Below are 15,183 nucleotides of genomic sequence, written 5' to 3'. Positions count from 1 at the left end.
ACTTGTGAGCTGTGTGTGTGTGTGTGTGTGTGATGGTTGCATGTATGCTCCAAGCTCCAGTGCTCAGCCTGCAGCTCTCCTGTGGTTCAGTAATAGAGAGCTTTGAACTGCAGGGTTATTAATTATAATGAAGAGTGTCTGTTGGTGTGTATAAATCAGTGTGATCAGCTGCAGCCTCTGTGGATTCATCGCACAGCAAAGAGAGCAGCTAGAGGACAAAATGATTCGAGCTCTAAATGTGATGATAAATACTGAACAGTGTGCACGCGGTTGTTGTTTTTCCCAAGTGTGTGTGTGTGTGTGTGTGTTGTTTACTGGGGTCGAGTACTATTAAAAATTTTCCGGTATGATTGCTGACACTGTCATGGCTGAGTTGGAAAGCGGGGCCTCGACACATATGAACCCCAGAGGTCACAGTGTGAAAAAACTGTGAATTTACACCCTTGAAATAGAATATGAAGATGATGAACTTGACTTTGATACTCATTTAAATCTGGACCGAAAAGCATTTTTTATCTGTATTCATAGTCTGTGCCTGAAGGCTGGACCTTTATGTCAGGTTGAATCATACTCTCTAAATCCAAGGTCCACAGCAGGTCTGTTGGCTTACACAATAAATTGAAATTCATACTAAGTTATTGATAAGTCAAAATTGAATCTGCCTTTTTTTCTGACTGCAACAAAAAAAGGACATATATGTCACGAGTCCAGCAGACCCTTCACAGGAATAAGCGGTTACAGAAGATGAATGAATGAATATATGTCACATGGTTTCTCTAGTCCTCCACAGTCAATAGTACAAGAATCTTACAGTATAAAACATCTTTAATGTAAGCGAGGGCCTGTCTGATGAAAGAACAAACTTGACAGATGTATTTCTGATTGTACTAAAAACTGCTGAGGTTCAGTTCCCAGCCCACCTGCTCAGTGCCTGTTCTTTGTGTCGAGGGGAACCGGCTGCTCAGTCACATTTTTGAGGATTCATGTTCCCTCTGGGGACTGAGGAGTCGTTCAGACAGACTGACCTTTTAAACCGTTGGAACATCATCATCTTTAAGGCAGACAAATGTTGTTTTTGTTAAAATGCATTTTAAGACGTCTAGAAAATCTGTTGGATGACAGGTTGGACGACAGACTATCTTTAGGTGTAGTCGTGGTCTGTGAAGGGAAATTCTCTTACAGGGCCACATCTATCTGTCTATCTGTCTATCAATCTATCAACAGATTGTGGAAAAAATGTTTGCTTAGTTTGTTCTGTGAAAATCCAACCAACACCTCTGTGACTGTGAGCCAGGAAGCATGCCCGACATCAGCCGACCTCTGAACAGGAGCAAATCCAGGTTCAACATCTGGAAACAAGAGTGGAGGCTGTTCCAGCAGATTTAATCCCATCCTTTTAAAGAGATGCTTGACCTTAGCTCAGGTGTCCGCATACATTTAGTGTATTTGACTCAATATTAAAATGTGAAATTATAAATATAAAATCAATATGACATGGTCTCACTACAGATAAGCTGTGTGTGTGCGTGTGATTGGATGCCCCGCCACCTTCAGCCGCCTGTTGGTAAATCATTTTGCCCTCGCTGCCTCCAACATTGTGTTGACCTTTTATTTTTTACCTTTTAAGTTTTGTGGATATTTTTCTCATTCAGCTTCTTTTTTTGTTTGTGTCATTAGTTGATGTTGTGTTTTGTCGTTGTTCATCTCCCTACCCAGATTCAGACGCACGACCTCCATGTGTCCCATCAGCCCCCGCTGCCTGTTTGACATCACACCGTCATAAAAGTTGAGACCTGTTGACCTGCTCATCCTCTGACGTCGGTTTTCTTTTCTTTGTTTCAGATTAAGGTGGTGAATGCGTTCCGTAGCTCCCTGTATGAGGGGCTGGAGAGCCCAGAGTCCCGTAGCTCCATCCACAGTTTCATGGCCCATCCCGAGTTTGTGCCCTTGTCCGAGGAGGAGGAGGCTCGCATCCCCACCATCGAGGAGACCGGAGACGAGATTGAAACCCTCCCCAGCTCCTCGTCTGGGGCCAAGGGAGGAGGAGAGCCACCTAGCGCCGTCCCTCACGGCAACGAGTCATCCATCTGAGCTCCTCCTTCCTCCTCCTCCTCCTCCTCCTCCTCGTCCTCCTCCCTCCTCTTCATCAGCATCATCTGTCACTCCACCAACCGAACTGTCACAACGAGGAGGGAAAGTATGACTCTGCTCATCCCCTCATTCTGCAGACACATGCTTCACATCGTCTTCCCCTCACCCACCCTCAGTCATCCTGCCACGTTGTGTTTCTCATCCTGACTGTGGTGTCGTTCTGCCTGTAAGTTCATACCTCCACCACTACCACCACCACCGCCACACGAAAATCAGTAGAGGGTGGAGTCCAGAGTCTCCACAGTGGAAGGCCTGTCCCAGTACATTCATGTATTTTTTTTACTTGACGTTCCTTTTTGAAAAGCTTTCAAACTTTGTTGGGTTCAATCTTTGCGGGACTCGCAGCAGCATGTTGTGTTGTGTATACGCTTCATTCCTGCGTCCTCAAAAAACAGCACCGAACTTTTCAAAGAGTGCAGTGATTCTGATGTACATACGCTTCGCTCTTCTACACAGCTATAAGCCGGGTGTGATGTTCAGAAGATTTTTAGGCAAATGCAAAAATGTAACCTTTTTTCTTTTCTTTCCTTTTTTTTATTTTCGTTTTTAGATGGTGACCATTTGTTTGTTCTAAAAACCTTTAACGAATGTTCATTTTATTGTTGATTCAAACTCCTGAGAATGTCTTGTGAGTGTGACACTACAGTCTTCAAGGTTCAGCTGTTAAAAAAAAAATGTTCTTCCCTTTATCGTGTCTGTATGTGTTGGTTTTTCTTTAGCTGCTGTGTTGCATGTGGAAGGATAGAAAATGTTTACTACCCAAAAAATACCCAACATGGCGGCGTCCAGAGAGGCCTCGGCGGGGGCCTGACCTCATCTCATCCAGTCAGGGTTCTGGTTCTCTCTGCCCCCTCCCCCCAGAACATCCACTGTGTCGGTAGGAAATAGGAAAGTGCGGTTCATGGTCCCTCCCCCCTCTAGTAGGATGCATGTTTTCTTTCATTCGTGTTGAGTCGCATGATAACTTAGGAATGAATATTTGGGATTCTGTTTCGACAAACATGTTTGTTAGTCTGCAGCAGCGTCTTGTTCAGAGCTCCATGAACTTCCTGTCTGTAAGACTGGACATTGTGTCACCACAGGAGGACAGAACTGACTCACCAATACTCAGCTATGGACGTTGCTCACGGTTACATATATAACGATGAGGCTACAAAGACGTGGAGCCACGAGTCAGGTTCGCTAGAGTCAGACAACAGAGCCTTTCTAGCTGTTGTCACAACACAGGTACCACTGGTAAAATGAGGCCGTAGCATACAATGAACGATTAGAGGACCAATGACAATAGAGGACGCAGCTTGTTTTTCCACTGCTCGTCCCCCACAGTGTCACTCACTCACTAATTTATTAGTTTTTATTTCCTTCAAGGCTTTACACACTCCCCTCTTAAAATTCCCACTCTGTGTTCTTCTCAAGGATAAATAACGCTGATAAGAGTTATGTCACAAAGACCCTTTAGTATTTACAGGCTTTTCCACGCAGTATTTGAACGTTCAGCCATCACAGACAATACTCATCCACACTTTTGTCTCTTCAGAATGAAGTTCAGCCCTTTCCCTTGTTTTCTCCCCAGACATGACGTCCATCTCAGCCCACGTGGAGGTGTGATGCACAGAGCGTTATTGTCACCTTTAACTCAAAATGAAGCAATGGTCTAGTTTCTCTACTTATTAATTTAATCCCTGTACGTTTATTATTTCATCTCGTGTACACAACCTTTTGCCTCAGTGTAGTTTTCTAAGTTTGAGAATCTAATGAAGCCATTTGATTGAGTGGTGAAAGTTCTTCAAGAAAACTCAAAACAGGTCCAGTTGCCTTCGTTTTAGCTTTGATGTAGATTGTGAGAATCTTCACAGACGCTTTGCTTTCCCACAGACTCTAAAACTGAGCTCGAACAAACATTAAAACAGAACGACAGTCGTATTGATTGAGTCAGTTTAAGTTCATTTGACCAGACAGGAAGTGTATGTAGCTTTGACGAGCACCTGGACCGTCTGCCTGTGTTGAAGACAAATCTTAGTACCGCTTCTGATGTGTTCGTCCCCTCGTTTGTCAGACTTTATTAAACTAAATCAGCTGTCAGTGACGTCACACGGTCAGCGGCGGAGAAGGTGTTTGTTTTCGTCGTCGTCATCTCCCTCCTCCTCTCTGACGTGTTTGATTGACAGGCGTCGGTGTGGCGGCCACGCTGAGGTTCATGGGAGACTGACGATGTCACCAGTCGGCCCGTTGAGTTAAATCCACTGTGTCCCTGCTGCTTGACGTCGTCCGCAGTCTTAAAAGACGAAGGAATCGTCCTCCAATCAGAATCAGAACTAGATCAGAAGCAGCGTTGCGTCTAAACCCCTCTTAGCCCGACTAGCAGCCATCAACCTATCTACGAACACGTTATTGACGTAATGTGCTACTACTGCCATATTTCCAACTTCTTGGTCATGACTAGGTTCTTCCTTCCCCTCTGATGAGCTTTTTCTATGTAACTCAGAGCCATATTTTATAGGTTGTCTGTATTGTTTTTTATCTCATTGTTCTTGAGGTTTCCTTTGGACTTTCTCCCCCCGACCCCCCACCCCACTACCCGGCCCTTTACTCCAAACACGACCAAAAAGCAAGGAGAAAATCTTCAGTCGTCACTGCCGAACCAAGTTTAAAGGACCTCTACAATGTTTACATGAAAAGCGAGTCGGTGGCAGTTCGCCTGCGCTTCTCTCGTCCGACCACTTCCCTTTTCATTCCCTTGCTTTCCTGAATCTTAGAGTTACTATTTAACTAAATGGGGAATCTTTCTTGCATGGTTTTCATATAAAATTCAATGTTTTACTCTTTTTTTACAATTCTTCTGTATTTTTATATTAAGTACTTTTTAATATTTTGGAGATATATGAATATATATGTATAGGCTGAAGAGTTTGGTGACAGTACAGTACATGAATGAGATGAATCTACCGTGGACTCTGTCTTTTTACAGCTCTCTAAATATTTATGCCACGTGTGTCGTCTTGGTCACCTGATGTTAGGGCTCAGAAACCTGCAGTGACTTGTTTACTTCCTGTTGGCCGCTCAATTGGAATCTCAACAATCTAGCCTCATCAGCCCCCCTTTTACATGAGTATAATCACTTTATCTAAAATGTTGTGACACACTACACGCTATGTGATTTTTCGCATTTATCCGACTCCACTAGAGTTCAGCAAATGCAACATGGATACAGCTAACTGAACATTAAACAGGAGTGTATAATTGTTTATCCGAACTCTGGGTTTGTTTGTTTTCTGTACTTTGAAGCTACAACGACTGGTTTCTTTGAATGAGTGGGTCGATGCCGCTTCCGAGCCGGCAGGTGTCGGAGCTGACGGCTTTAAAAGAGGGTCGCAGCTGTGTCCCGCTTCAGGCTCCGCCTCCTTGAAATGGCCGTGGTCACTTAAGGTCGGGCCCAGTGTCGACCAACAGACTGAATTCAATTTGAACCCGAGTTGACTTGTGTCCCACTTAAAAATGAATTGGGCCTTCGAACAAAAAACTCTTTCTTTGAGCTCCTCTCTTTTTTATTTGTTGTAACTTCAGCATTTAAAGATAACTTTTATATACATTTAAAGGTCAGTCATTTAAAGGCACATATTAGGGCTGCATAAAAGTCTAGACCCGGCTTTGGACGACAGTTTTTGTGGTCTAATTTTAGTTTTTGTTTTGCTCGTTAATGTCAAACTTTGAAGGAGGCGGGGTCTGTGATGGGACACGGCTCTTGCTGTAGAAGTCATGTTCATTTATAAACTGCTTCGGAAGAGAGCAGGACTGTTAAAGCGCCGCAACGTCACTTCCTCTGGTCGTAAATGAGACACACCTTCCAAACGATGGCACGTTTCCTCTTTGTTTTGTCCGACTGTTCATTACCTGCGCTCCTGCCATCAGTGCGATGTAAATATTGTCATATAGTAAGTGAATGAAGTGTCTGTGTCGTTGACAGGAAGTGGGAGAGGGGGCAATCAGCCAATCATCACCCAGCAAAGCTTTAAGAGTGTTCTGCCAAAGTCGTTTTCACTTTGCAATACTTCTGCACAAGTTTGTTCACGTGACACCCCGTCTTCCCTCCCTACCACCTGGATAAGACTGCACCCCCTCCTCGTGCTTGTGGCGGTCAAGTGTTGGACTGGTTGGACTGGTTGCCCTCACGTCTCATGCCAGGTGCTCAGTGCAGACGCTGCGACCGGTTTTGTGCTTCTGCTTTCAGCCACGTCACAGACGAAACAGTCAGCGGACTGAAAGTCTTCACTTGGATTCAGTTCTCCAACAACAACGTTCATTGTTTTGTTTTTCTGGAATATGTGAGATCTCAGTTTGCCACCGTTGTTTTCCCATGAGGACTTCAGTATGGAGAAGGAACTCGCTTCTTATCCAGCCACTGTTGCATTCTGACTGCGTTGCTTCCTCTTCAGAGCAAAGCCTTTCTCAGAACAGCTTCCTGTCTTTGGATTTTAAGGGGTTCTTCAGAGAACCTTCACTTCAACAATTCACAAATCAGACAAGCAAACTGGAAAAGTTGGAAAAGTCATAACCACTTAACATATATATCTATATATTTATATATTATGTCTATATATTTCTGTCTGGCATATATATACACATATTAGATATAAATACGTAGATATATGTGGTTTCTCAGTTGAACTTCATTGCAAAAAAGACTGAAAAAGTTTTTTTCTGTAATTACTATGATACACAGTTATAGGCGTTGGTGTTATTTTTGTATAAACATAATATCATCTATGTGGCATGCATGACATATATACAAAATTTGGTGGTTTAAAGCAATATGTCCAACCTGGTGCGATTGGTTCCGTCGTGTTCTGTGTAGCCTAAAGCCACTCTGTACGAAAAGAGACATATATAGAAAAAAAACAAAACGAGAAAAAAACAGAGAAACTGCATTTGGATAAACTAACTGTTCGGTATATGTGTTCAATGTTCTGTGTTCTGCATGTTTTAGTATGGAATGAAACATCCCAAATGTTGACTTGTTTTCCAAATGAATCTCAAACACACACGACCCCTAAACACATCACACGCGCATAAACACACACACACACACGTATTTGCACTGTGAGGTGAAACACACTGAGGAAATGAACACTGTGTGACGTCTGATGGTTGGACTGATGAAAGATGAAGACTCTTCTTTTTGTTTCCATCTTCATTTTTTCCTGAAAACTAAACGACTGACTGATCTCATCCGCCTCCGTTTTTCTACCCTTACGCCACAAACACTCTGATTTACAGACTTCTCTGAACTCATCGTCCGCTCATCTTGTGCAGTGAGGGGATGAGGAGGAGGAGGAGGAGGAAGGAGACAGTTATCAGGCCTCAGACATTCAGCATGTGGTTCAGGTAGAGTTCTGCTCTGCAGGTCTTCATCCCACCGATCACATCCATGGATCCGTCGTCCTCCTGATTCTTCTTTGCTGGAGAAAAAGGAGGGCGACGGAGTTTGTTGCTCACCTGTCCAATGTTTGTCCCATCAGTGTATCTCACCACTGATAAATCACTTTAAGTAAATTTTGAGATTTCAATCTGAAAACTTGTTGCTGCAACTAAAGAATGGATTAATCTGACTTTTCTTTTAATCTTTGAAGTTTTGTCTTCTAAAAATGTTTGTTATAATTCATTAAAAATCAGTTCAGTGCCCATGAATACTGTTTACCTTCATCCGTGACAAAGAAATTCTCACATTTGAGAATATAAAATCAAATGTAGTAACAAGTTCATTACAGAGAACAAAACAACAAAATTGCATCCAGTGGCATCATTCATGTTTTTATAACCAACACAACGAACACAACAAGCTCCAGGTGGAAGGGTTGAGGAGGACTTTATTTAAGATATCGTAGAGTACATTAAGAGAAATTCAACAATCTGTTGCACTGACATTTAATACTATCACTGCCATAAACTAATTAAAAATGTCAACCCTGGAGTTTCTCGCTTAGTGTTTAAAAGTCTGAAGCGGCACGAAGACGCCAAAAACAACATGTTTACAGTCAGTTTCCGCCTACTTCCTGTGTTTGTGCTAAGCGAGGCTAAATACTTCATCCTATCTCTGACTAGACACAAAGACAAAGGAGAAGAATCGAATAGTTTATTCCGATGATAATAAACAGGATTTAAAGTCTGCACTCGTTCACATTTTATTCACACAAATGTCTCATTTTTGTCATAACTCATCTTCATGTATCTCCACTAATATTACGTGTGCATGGACACTCATTCTCATTGACATTTATTTGACAGTTCAGACACAGTTTTTGGGGGTTTTTATGACTTCCGAGGTCAGATAATGTGACAGCGTTGAAGTTCAGCATCAAAGTGGAAACGAATGTCTGAGTTGTCATGTTTAAGAGCATGACGCGTGAAATCTGAGAGCAGCATCGCTGACAGGATTAAAGAAGCTCTGAGGTCGCAATGTCTGTCTTTCATGTAGATTTGGGTCCTAATTAACTTTTCAGCTTCTGTCTTTTCTCTTATTACCTTATTCCTCCAGCTTGAAGATATAAACCCTTTATTTATTTAAGGCCTAAACAAGGTCACATTTATCCAGTAGGTGTAAAAGTACCAGATATCATCCTTGTAAAACCTCTTAGTTAAACCTGAAAAAAATAGCTATAAAATCCTTTTTTTCATTGATCCCTGCTGACGTGAACGCAGCATTGATCCAGGCTTAAATATTAGAAAAGATGTTTGATTATTGCTATGAAATTTGGCACAACTATTTATAATTCACAGAGGAAGAATCTCGATGACTTGGAGGATCATCTGACTTTTCTTTTAGTGTCACCGTGAATTTGACATCTGTGGACAGAGATTTATGACGATGAGGCTCCAGATTTCCATCCAAACCTGTCATCGGGTTAAGTCTTTACCACATAATGATGTGCTAAACATCAGTAGCACGTTAGGATGTTCCCTGCTACAGTACAGAGGAGGTGACCTCAGTGTTTCTGTCCTGTCTGGCAGATTCTGGGCCTCGGCGGTGATTTGTATTCGAGCCAAAATAAAACTTCCTGTGCTTCCCTGAATGTGTGTGTTTCTGTGCGTGTGTTTGTGTGTTGGCCTGGTGAAAGTGTGTTTCCTCAGTGTGTGTGTGTGTGTCACCTTCTCCTTCCCTCCCTCATCCTGTCCATCTCCATCAGACATCCTCCTCCTGTTTGCTTCAATCTATGCAACAGACTCCTCCATCCGGTCCCCCTCACGCTCTCACTCTGTCTGCTCGTCTCTGTCTTTATCTGCTTTTTTTGTGTTTCAATTCTTTGTACAGACAAAACCGCCACACCTGTACACTGATGTATGTATGTATGTATGTATGTGTGTATATGTGGGTGTATGACAGCCGCGCGCACGCACACACACACACACACACACACACACATTGTTTTCTTTACTCTTTTGTAAGATATGATCATGTGGAATGCCTTGGTCTTAGTGTCATGTCGTTTGAACTTTACGCTGAACAAAAGATGATAATCAAGCAACTGAGTAAAAGTTGTTACATAAATATATATAATTATAAATATATATATAAATATATACAAATCTATATACATAAAATAAAGCCATTGGAATTTGAAATAAATCTGTGTCGGTTTGTGGTTCTTGTGTCTTTACGTTACCACTTTCTGGTTTGTCCTATAACGAAAGATATTTGTCAACTGCCTTTTTTCTGTCACTAAAGCTGAGGACAGTTTTTTTTTGCCAGATTTTACCCACGATTCCCAGTGGGGCAAAGTCTGCGCCAGAAAATCTGTTAGTGTGTGAGGGGAACAGACTCGACCTGACCTGAGTCGCAGTCAGTCAAACATGTTTGAATTTTCTGAGCCAAATATTGAACTGATTACTGACCTGACTGCAAACATGTTTAGCTAACTGCCAATGAAAGAGAGAAGGGGGGTGGGACACAGGAAATAGTGTCAGAAGGCAACAGGAAATAGACTGACTGCGTTTCAAAATGCGCGTTCCCATCGTTAGATTGGATCTGATCTGACCTCGGGCAGCTGATGGTAGCCTAAAACTAATCACAAGTCCCGCGACAACGAATTAGGTGGAAAGAATACGACATTTGAAGGCGCATCACTTTTCAGCTGTCTGTTTTGCACTACATGAAGTTATTGCCTTCCAACATTTTACTGACACATATTTAAACAGTGCACAGTATTTAGTGAACTAAACTTGTCCATAAATGTGGTTCCTGGAATGAATCCTTCTTGTGTATAAGTCCAAATACAAAGTAATACAGTAAACTATTCAAGTTGCAAGCCTTCAATTTATTGTTTTATTGATTTGTAAATGTTATTTTGCTTCAAACTGTGTACACCATTAATGGTTTCAGTAGTGTTTTTTACATATATAAGCTTAATTAAATTAAAGAGTTACTCTGAAATGAGAAAAATATTCAAATTATTATTATTTGTTAGCTGCAGTTTGACTAATAATTAAAAGTTGACAAAAATGCAATGACTAACACTATGAAAGATAAAAATGACTCAAATGTAACTAAGACTAAAAAGCATTTTACGTGTGAAGATGAAAACCAAAAATTGATCAAAAACAGCTGTCAGAATTACCACTGCCTATAAACATTACATTACAGGTAACGTCATGAGCTGAAGAACTCTTTCTTTTTGTGTTTTTTAATAAAATGTATGAAGAAGGGAATGAAACCGATAATCAGCAGAGATTCAAAACAAGGAAACATCCTAGATCACCACGTTACCATGGAGACCCAGCTGTGATCTTTCTACTCAACAACAGGTGTGACAAAGAGTAATAATATTCTGTACATAGCACACTGTAGGGATGATAATGGAGAAACATCTTAATAGCTGTTGGACAGATGTTGATATTCCAGCGCTGACGGTTTATAAAGATGTCGTCACCCAAACTGTTTTTGAGGCTCAGTGCAGTGGCTTTGGGCGCCGCCATCTTGGCTCTGTCTGACTCCCTACTAATTCCTGGCTAGTTCAAAAAACGGGACTGAGAGGCAGCCAGCGACATGTGAGGACACTCACCTGTCACTCAAAGAGGCCATGCCCCTAATTATTTAAGCTTTGAGCTTTAAACAGGTGAGTAATATAAAGATTCTCCCTCTTACAGTTGTCATGAATGGAGAAATTGTCTTTGGAGGTCAAAACCATTTTTATACCAGGTGGTAATCATGTTTATTTTTGCTGTAAAGTTGGCATTTTATCATGGACATCTATGGAAATAGACTCACAGCCTCTGTTAGAAGAACTGCAGTTTTTGGGCTTCATTTTTCAAACCTAAAATTTTATGCTTGGAGCCTATCCCAGCTGCTATTGGGCAAGAGGCGGGGTACACCTTGGACAGGTCTCCAGTCTATTACAGGGCTAACACAGAGAGACAGACAACCATCCACACTCACACCTACGGCCAATTTAGAATCACCTATGAACCTCACGAGCATGTCTTGGGAGGAAAGACATGCTCGTGACGGTGGGAGGAAGCTGGAGTACCTGGAGAGAACCCACGCAGACAAATAATGTTTCGTTCAAATGAATATTGTGTTCAACGTGGTGACAACGGTGTAATGTCTTCATCTAGAATAGGATAACCTAATGTAGAAAATGCCAAGGCATGGCTAAACTACTAGATATTAACTTAATGTCCATTTAGCCTGTAAGAAATATGTTCACTTCCACAGCACGGCACTCAACATGACTTTTCTAACCATGACTTTTATGTCCAAACACATGTGTGAATTCAAACCACTGTTTTCTTAAAGATAACACTAAACCTGTTTGACTTCAACAACACATTGTAGTCGCTTTTATTTCAGGGAAACTAAAAAACTAAATTTAAAGACTGACGGTGACTAAATTGTCTGTGGGTGCTTAAAATGTCAAAGTAATACCATGAAAACATTGTTTTGACATATAGAAAGAAAGTCATGTTGCTAAACATTTATTTGTCTCTGAGAACACAGAACTGTCTAAAATAATTTATAAACCATATTACAAAGTGTCTAAAAATCAGGTTTAAAACAAGTAAATAGTCTGTGAAGGTTCTCAGTCATCCAAGTCATGGTATATCCAAAAAGGAAAAAATGCAACTGGCTTGTCTTCTCAAAAACTCTACAAGCACACTTTTTTTAAAAGCGCTTTTTGGATAAACAGGGAATTAATGTTAAAAATATGCACAAACTGGTATGAATTAGAAATAATTGAGAAATTTCCCAGTTTGGGATTAATAAAGAAGCTATCTATCTATCTATCTATCTATCTATCTATCTATCTATCTATCTATCTATAACAATAATATAAACACTCAGGGTTTTCATTTATTTTTGGTGTTGTCTGTTCATTAGTGTAAAAGGAGGCAAAATAACATTAACATTGTTCCTGTGGTTAAAACAATTACATTCATCTTAGTTTGCATCAGAACCTTGAAGGTCATGAAACATTAACTACCGATCCTTATTTACATGGCCTACCATTTAATCAGGTGGTTGAGCAGTAGTGGCAGTTTTATCAATAATCAATTCCTGAGAAAGAGCAGAGGCCAGGACCACAGACGAGCAGCTCTGCAGATAAGAGAGTCCATAAAGTCCTATTTATGGTATAGCTTCAATTTCAATATATTTTGGTAAACAGCTAAAATAAAAAAGTCTCCCAACCATTTATAGACCTATCTAGAACATGCAGTGGTTAGAATTTTTAGTCTCCTATCAAATTAACAAATATGGAGATTAATAAGAGTCAAATGATCAAAATAAAGACTAATAGGGCAATAAAAATTCTGTGCTGCTTATCATGGATTGTATTGTCCTTGTGTTTCAGATGATGAACCGTGACTTCCTCTCTGCTGCTCAGTACAACACTGCCACCATGTGGACACAGACGACTTTACAGCTGGAGGCTGAACAATGTACAGACCACAGGTGAGCAGGTGTTACCAACAAATCACCTCAGTGTTTTAATTTGTGCCTTAGGCCAGTGATTCATCTGTATCTGATACAGCCATTTTTTCTATTAGCACCTGCTCTTAATCTCTGATTATATCTAAAAATCAAGATGAGACAATGGACATATTGCGTTTTCTTGAAGACTTTCGTTCTGTCTTTCCAGTTTAGGAGGATTGTTTTTTTAGCGATGGCTGGGGCGATCAATATGGGTTGATGGTATTTCAGTGGCAGGTGGTCTCTACCTGAAACCCACATGACTAGGGTCTGTTAACGACCAGATACTCACCTTAAGAAGCTGTTCAGATTAACTTTTGTCCAGTTGCCACGGCATGTTTAGATTGGATCACAGGTATGACACCACAAACAACATTTACAAAAAGACTCAATGAACCACAATAGACTGAAGCAGCTAAATGGAATCTGAGCCATCATTCATTTTTTTTGTCCCCAGCTGAGATTTTTCTGCTTCACTCTGTCAAAATGTCGCTTGTGAAGATAATGATTGATGTGCAGGTTTATCAGATCTGGATCAGAACACGGCAGCTCTTACATGTGACGGGTCCTGAGGGTGCAGCACCTGAAAGTCAAAGATGATATTATGGAATATAAGCTGTGTCTCAGGTCATAGAGCGAGTTGTCTGCTGATCACAGGGTTGACGGTTCGATCCCGGGTTAGGTGGAAGTTCAATAAAGAGCGATTTGTTCCTGTTTTGTTGGCTGTCGCTCTATTTTCTTATCTCTTCCCTTTTCCGGCACTGTCAAAATCAGTGCATCCTCCATTTCTGCGTCACTACTTTCATCCGATTCATCATTTGTCAACCCTTTCTGAGCCGGTCATTCCCTTTCACTGTCACACTCACCAACAGCAAGTAACAAGATAGCAACTATTTGCCCAATATGCTGCTGCGCCATGCGTGTTTCCTGCTGTCTTAATATAACAGATACAGATGTCCCACAGGTCTCTGCAGTGGCTCATTGTGACCACTATTCGAGGATAATTTCAATGTTTTATTACACAGAGGGCCTGTGGATTATGATTTCCTTTTTTTCCTTTTTCGTTTTTTCATCCATTGTTTGACACAAAACAAGTCATCTTCCACGGATTTAATATTCATACTGTCACAATGTGTAGCAAGGAGGTGAGAACCAAACAAAGGACACGCGCTCAAGAAACCAAGGACTGGTTGAAATCATTTTCAGTTTCATGAAGACTTACAATTAAAGAAAACAAAAAGCGCAGCAGAGAGAGGCAGGGGAATCCAATAACACCAACAAAAGGTGAAATCCAATAAACCAGAAGCAAGACAAAGCTCAGAAAACAAGGAACCATGAGGAGCTGAACAGAAACAGGAACTAGTAAATCCAGGGTAGGAAAACAGGTGAATGAACAACTGGGAAACAAACAGGTAACTCAGGAAGTGACTGGACAATGGACAAAGGGGAAGGTGGGAATTATAGTGTACACCGATCAGCCACAACATTAAAACCGCTGACAGGAGAAATATCATTGATCATCTCGTGACAATTCAATGTTCTGTTGGGAAACGTCTGGACCTGGCATTCATGTGGATGTTACAAGGAGGCACAAGGGAGACCTACACAATATTAGGAAGGTGGTCATAATGTTATGCTGATCGGTGTATATAGACACACTGGGACTAATGAGACACAGGTGAGACTACTGAGGGAGGAGCACAGACGGAGCAACCAGTCAAACAATCGATGGAGGGAAAACACAGGAATTAAAGCAAGACACAAAACTTTCAAAAACAGAAACAGGAAACACAAAGAAAACCAGGATTACAGAAAATGTTTAAAAGTAAACACGAAGACACATACAGTTCATATTATGGGCCGTGGGTCCTTCCCAGCACACAGTGGGTCCTAACCTGCACACATGGGGCAAAGTAGAGAAACCAGCATGTCACCTGTGCTCCAAAATTGGCCGTGGAGACGAATACAGATGCAATGGACAGGACTGTTATGAACAAGTCAGGTGTCAAAGTTTTATGCTTGAGGATCAGGTTTTGACGGGAGCCCAACGACTGTCTGCTTCCTGCTGTGAG

General features: G+C 41.3%; 1 protein-coding gene across 5 annotated transcripts in view; it reads left to right on the top strand.

Moving 5' to 3' along the window:
* The window catches only part of LOC311487018 (plasma membrane calcium-transporting ATPase 1-like), a 99,242-nt gene extending 89,592 nt beyond the window's left edge, over positions 1–9,650 (top strand). For 4 of the 5 annotated variants that reach the window (XM_084543101.1, XM_084543102.1, XM_084543104.1 and 1 more), the window contains one exon: positions 1,843–4,735. In XM_084543101.1, the coding sequence (XP_084399227.1) occupies positions 1,843–2,091 (249 nt within the window). In that variant the 3' untranslated portion in view covers positions 2,092–4,735. Of the gene's footprint in view, positions 1–1,842; positions 4,736–6,115 lie in introns of those variants that run through there. The other variant, XR_014699015.1, reaches the window with a different exon arrangement.
* The last annotated feature ends 5,533 nt before the right edge of the window (positions 9,651–15,183 follow it).

Source organism: Chelon labrosus, assembly GCF_963514085.1.
Source record: "Chelon labrosus genome assembly, chromosome: 4".
Taxonomy (NCBI): domain Eukaryota; kingdom Metazoa; phylum Chordata; class Actinopteri; order Mugiliformes; family Mugilidae; genus Chelon; species Chelon labrosus.
The sequence above is the reverse complement of the archived record's forward strand: the minus strand, read 5'-3'. Positions and strand labels throughout refer to the sequence as shown.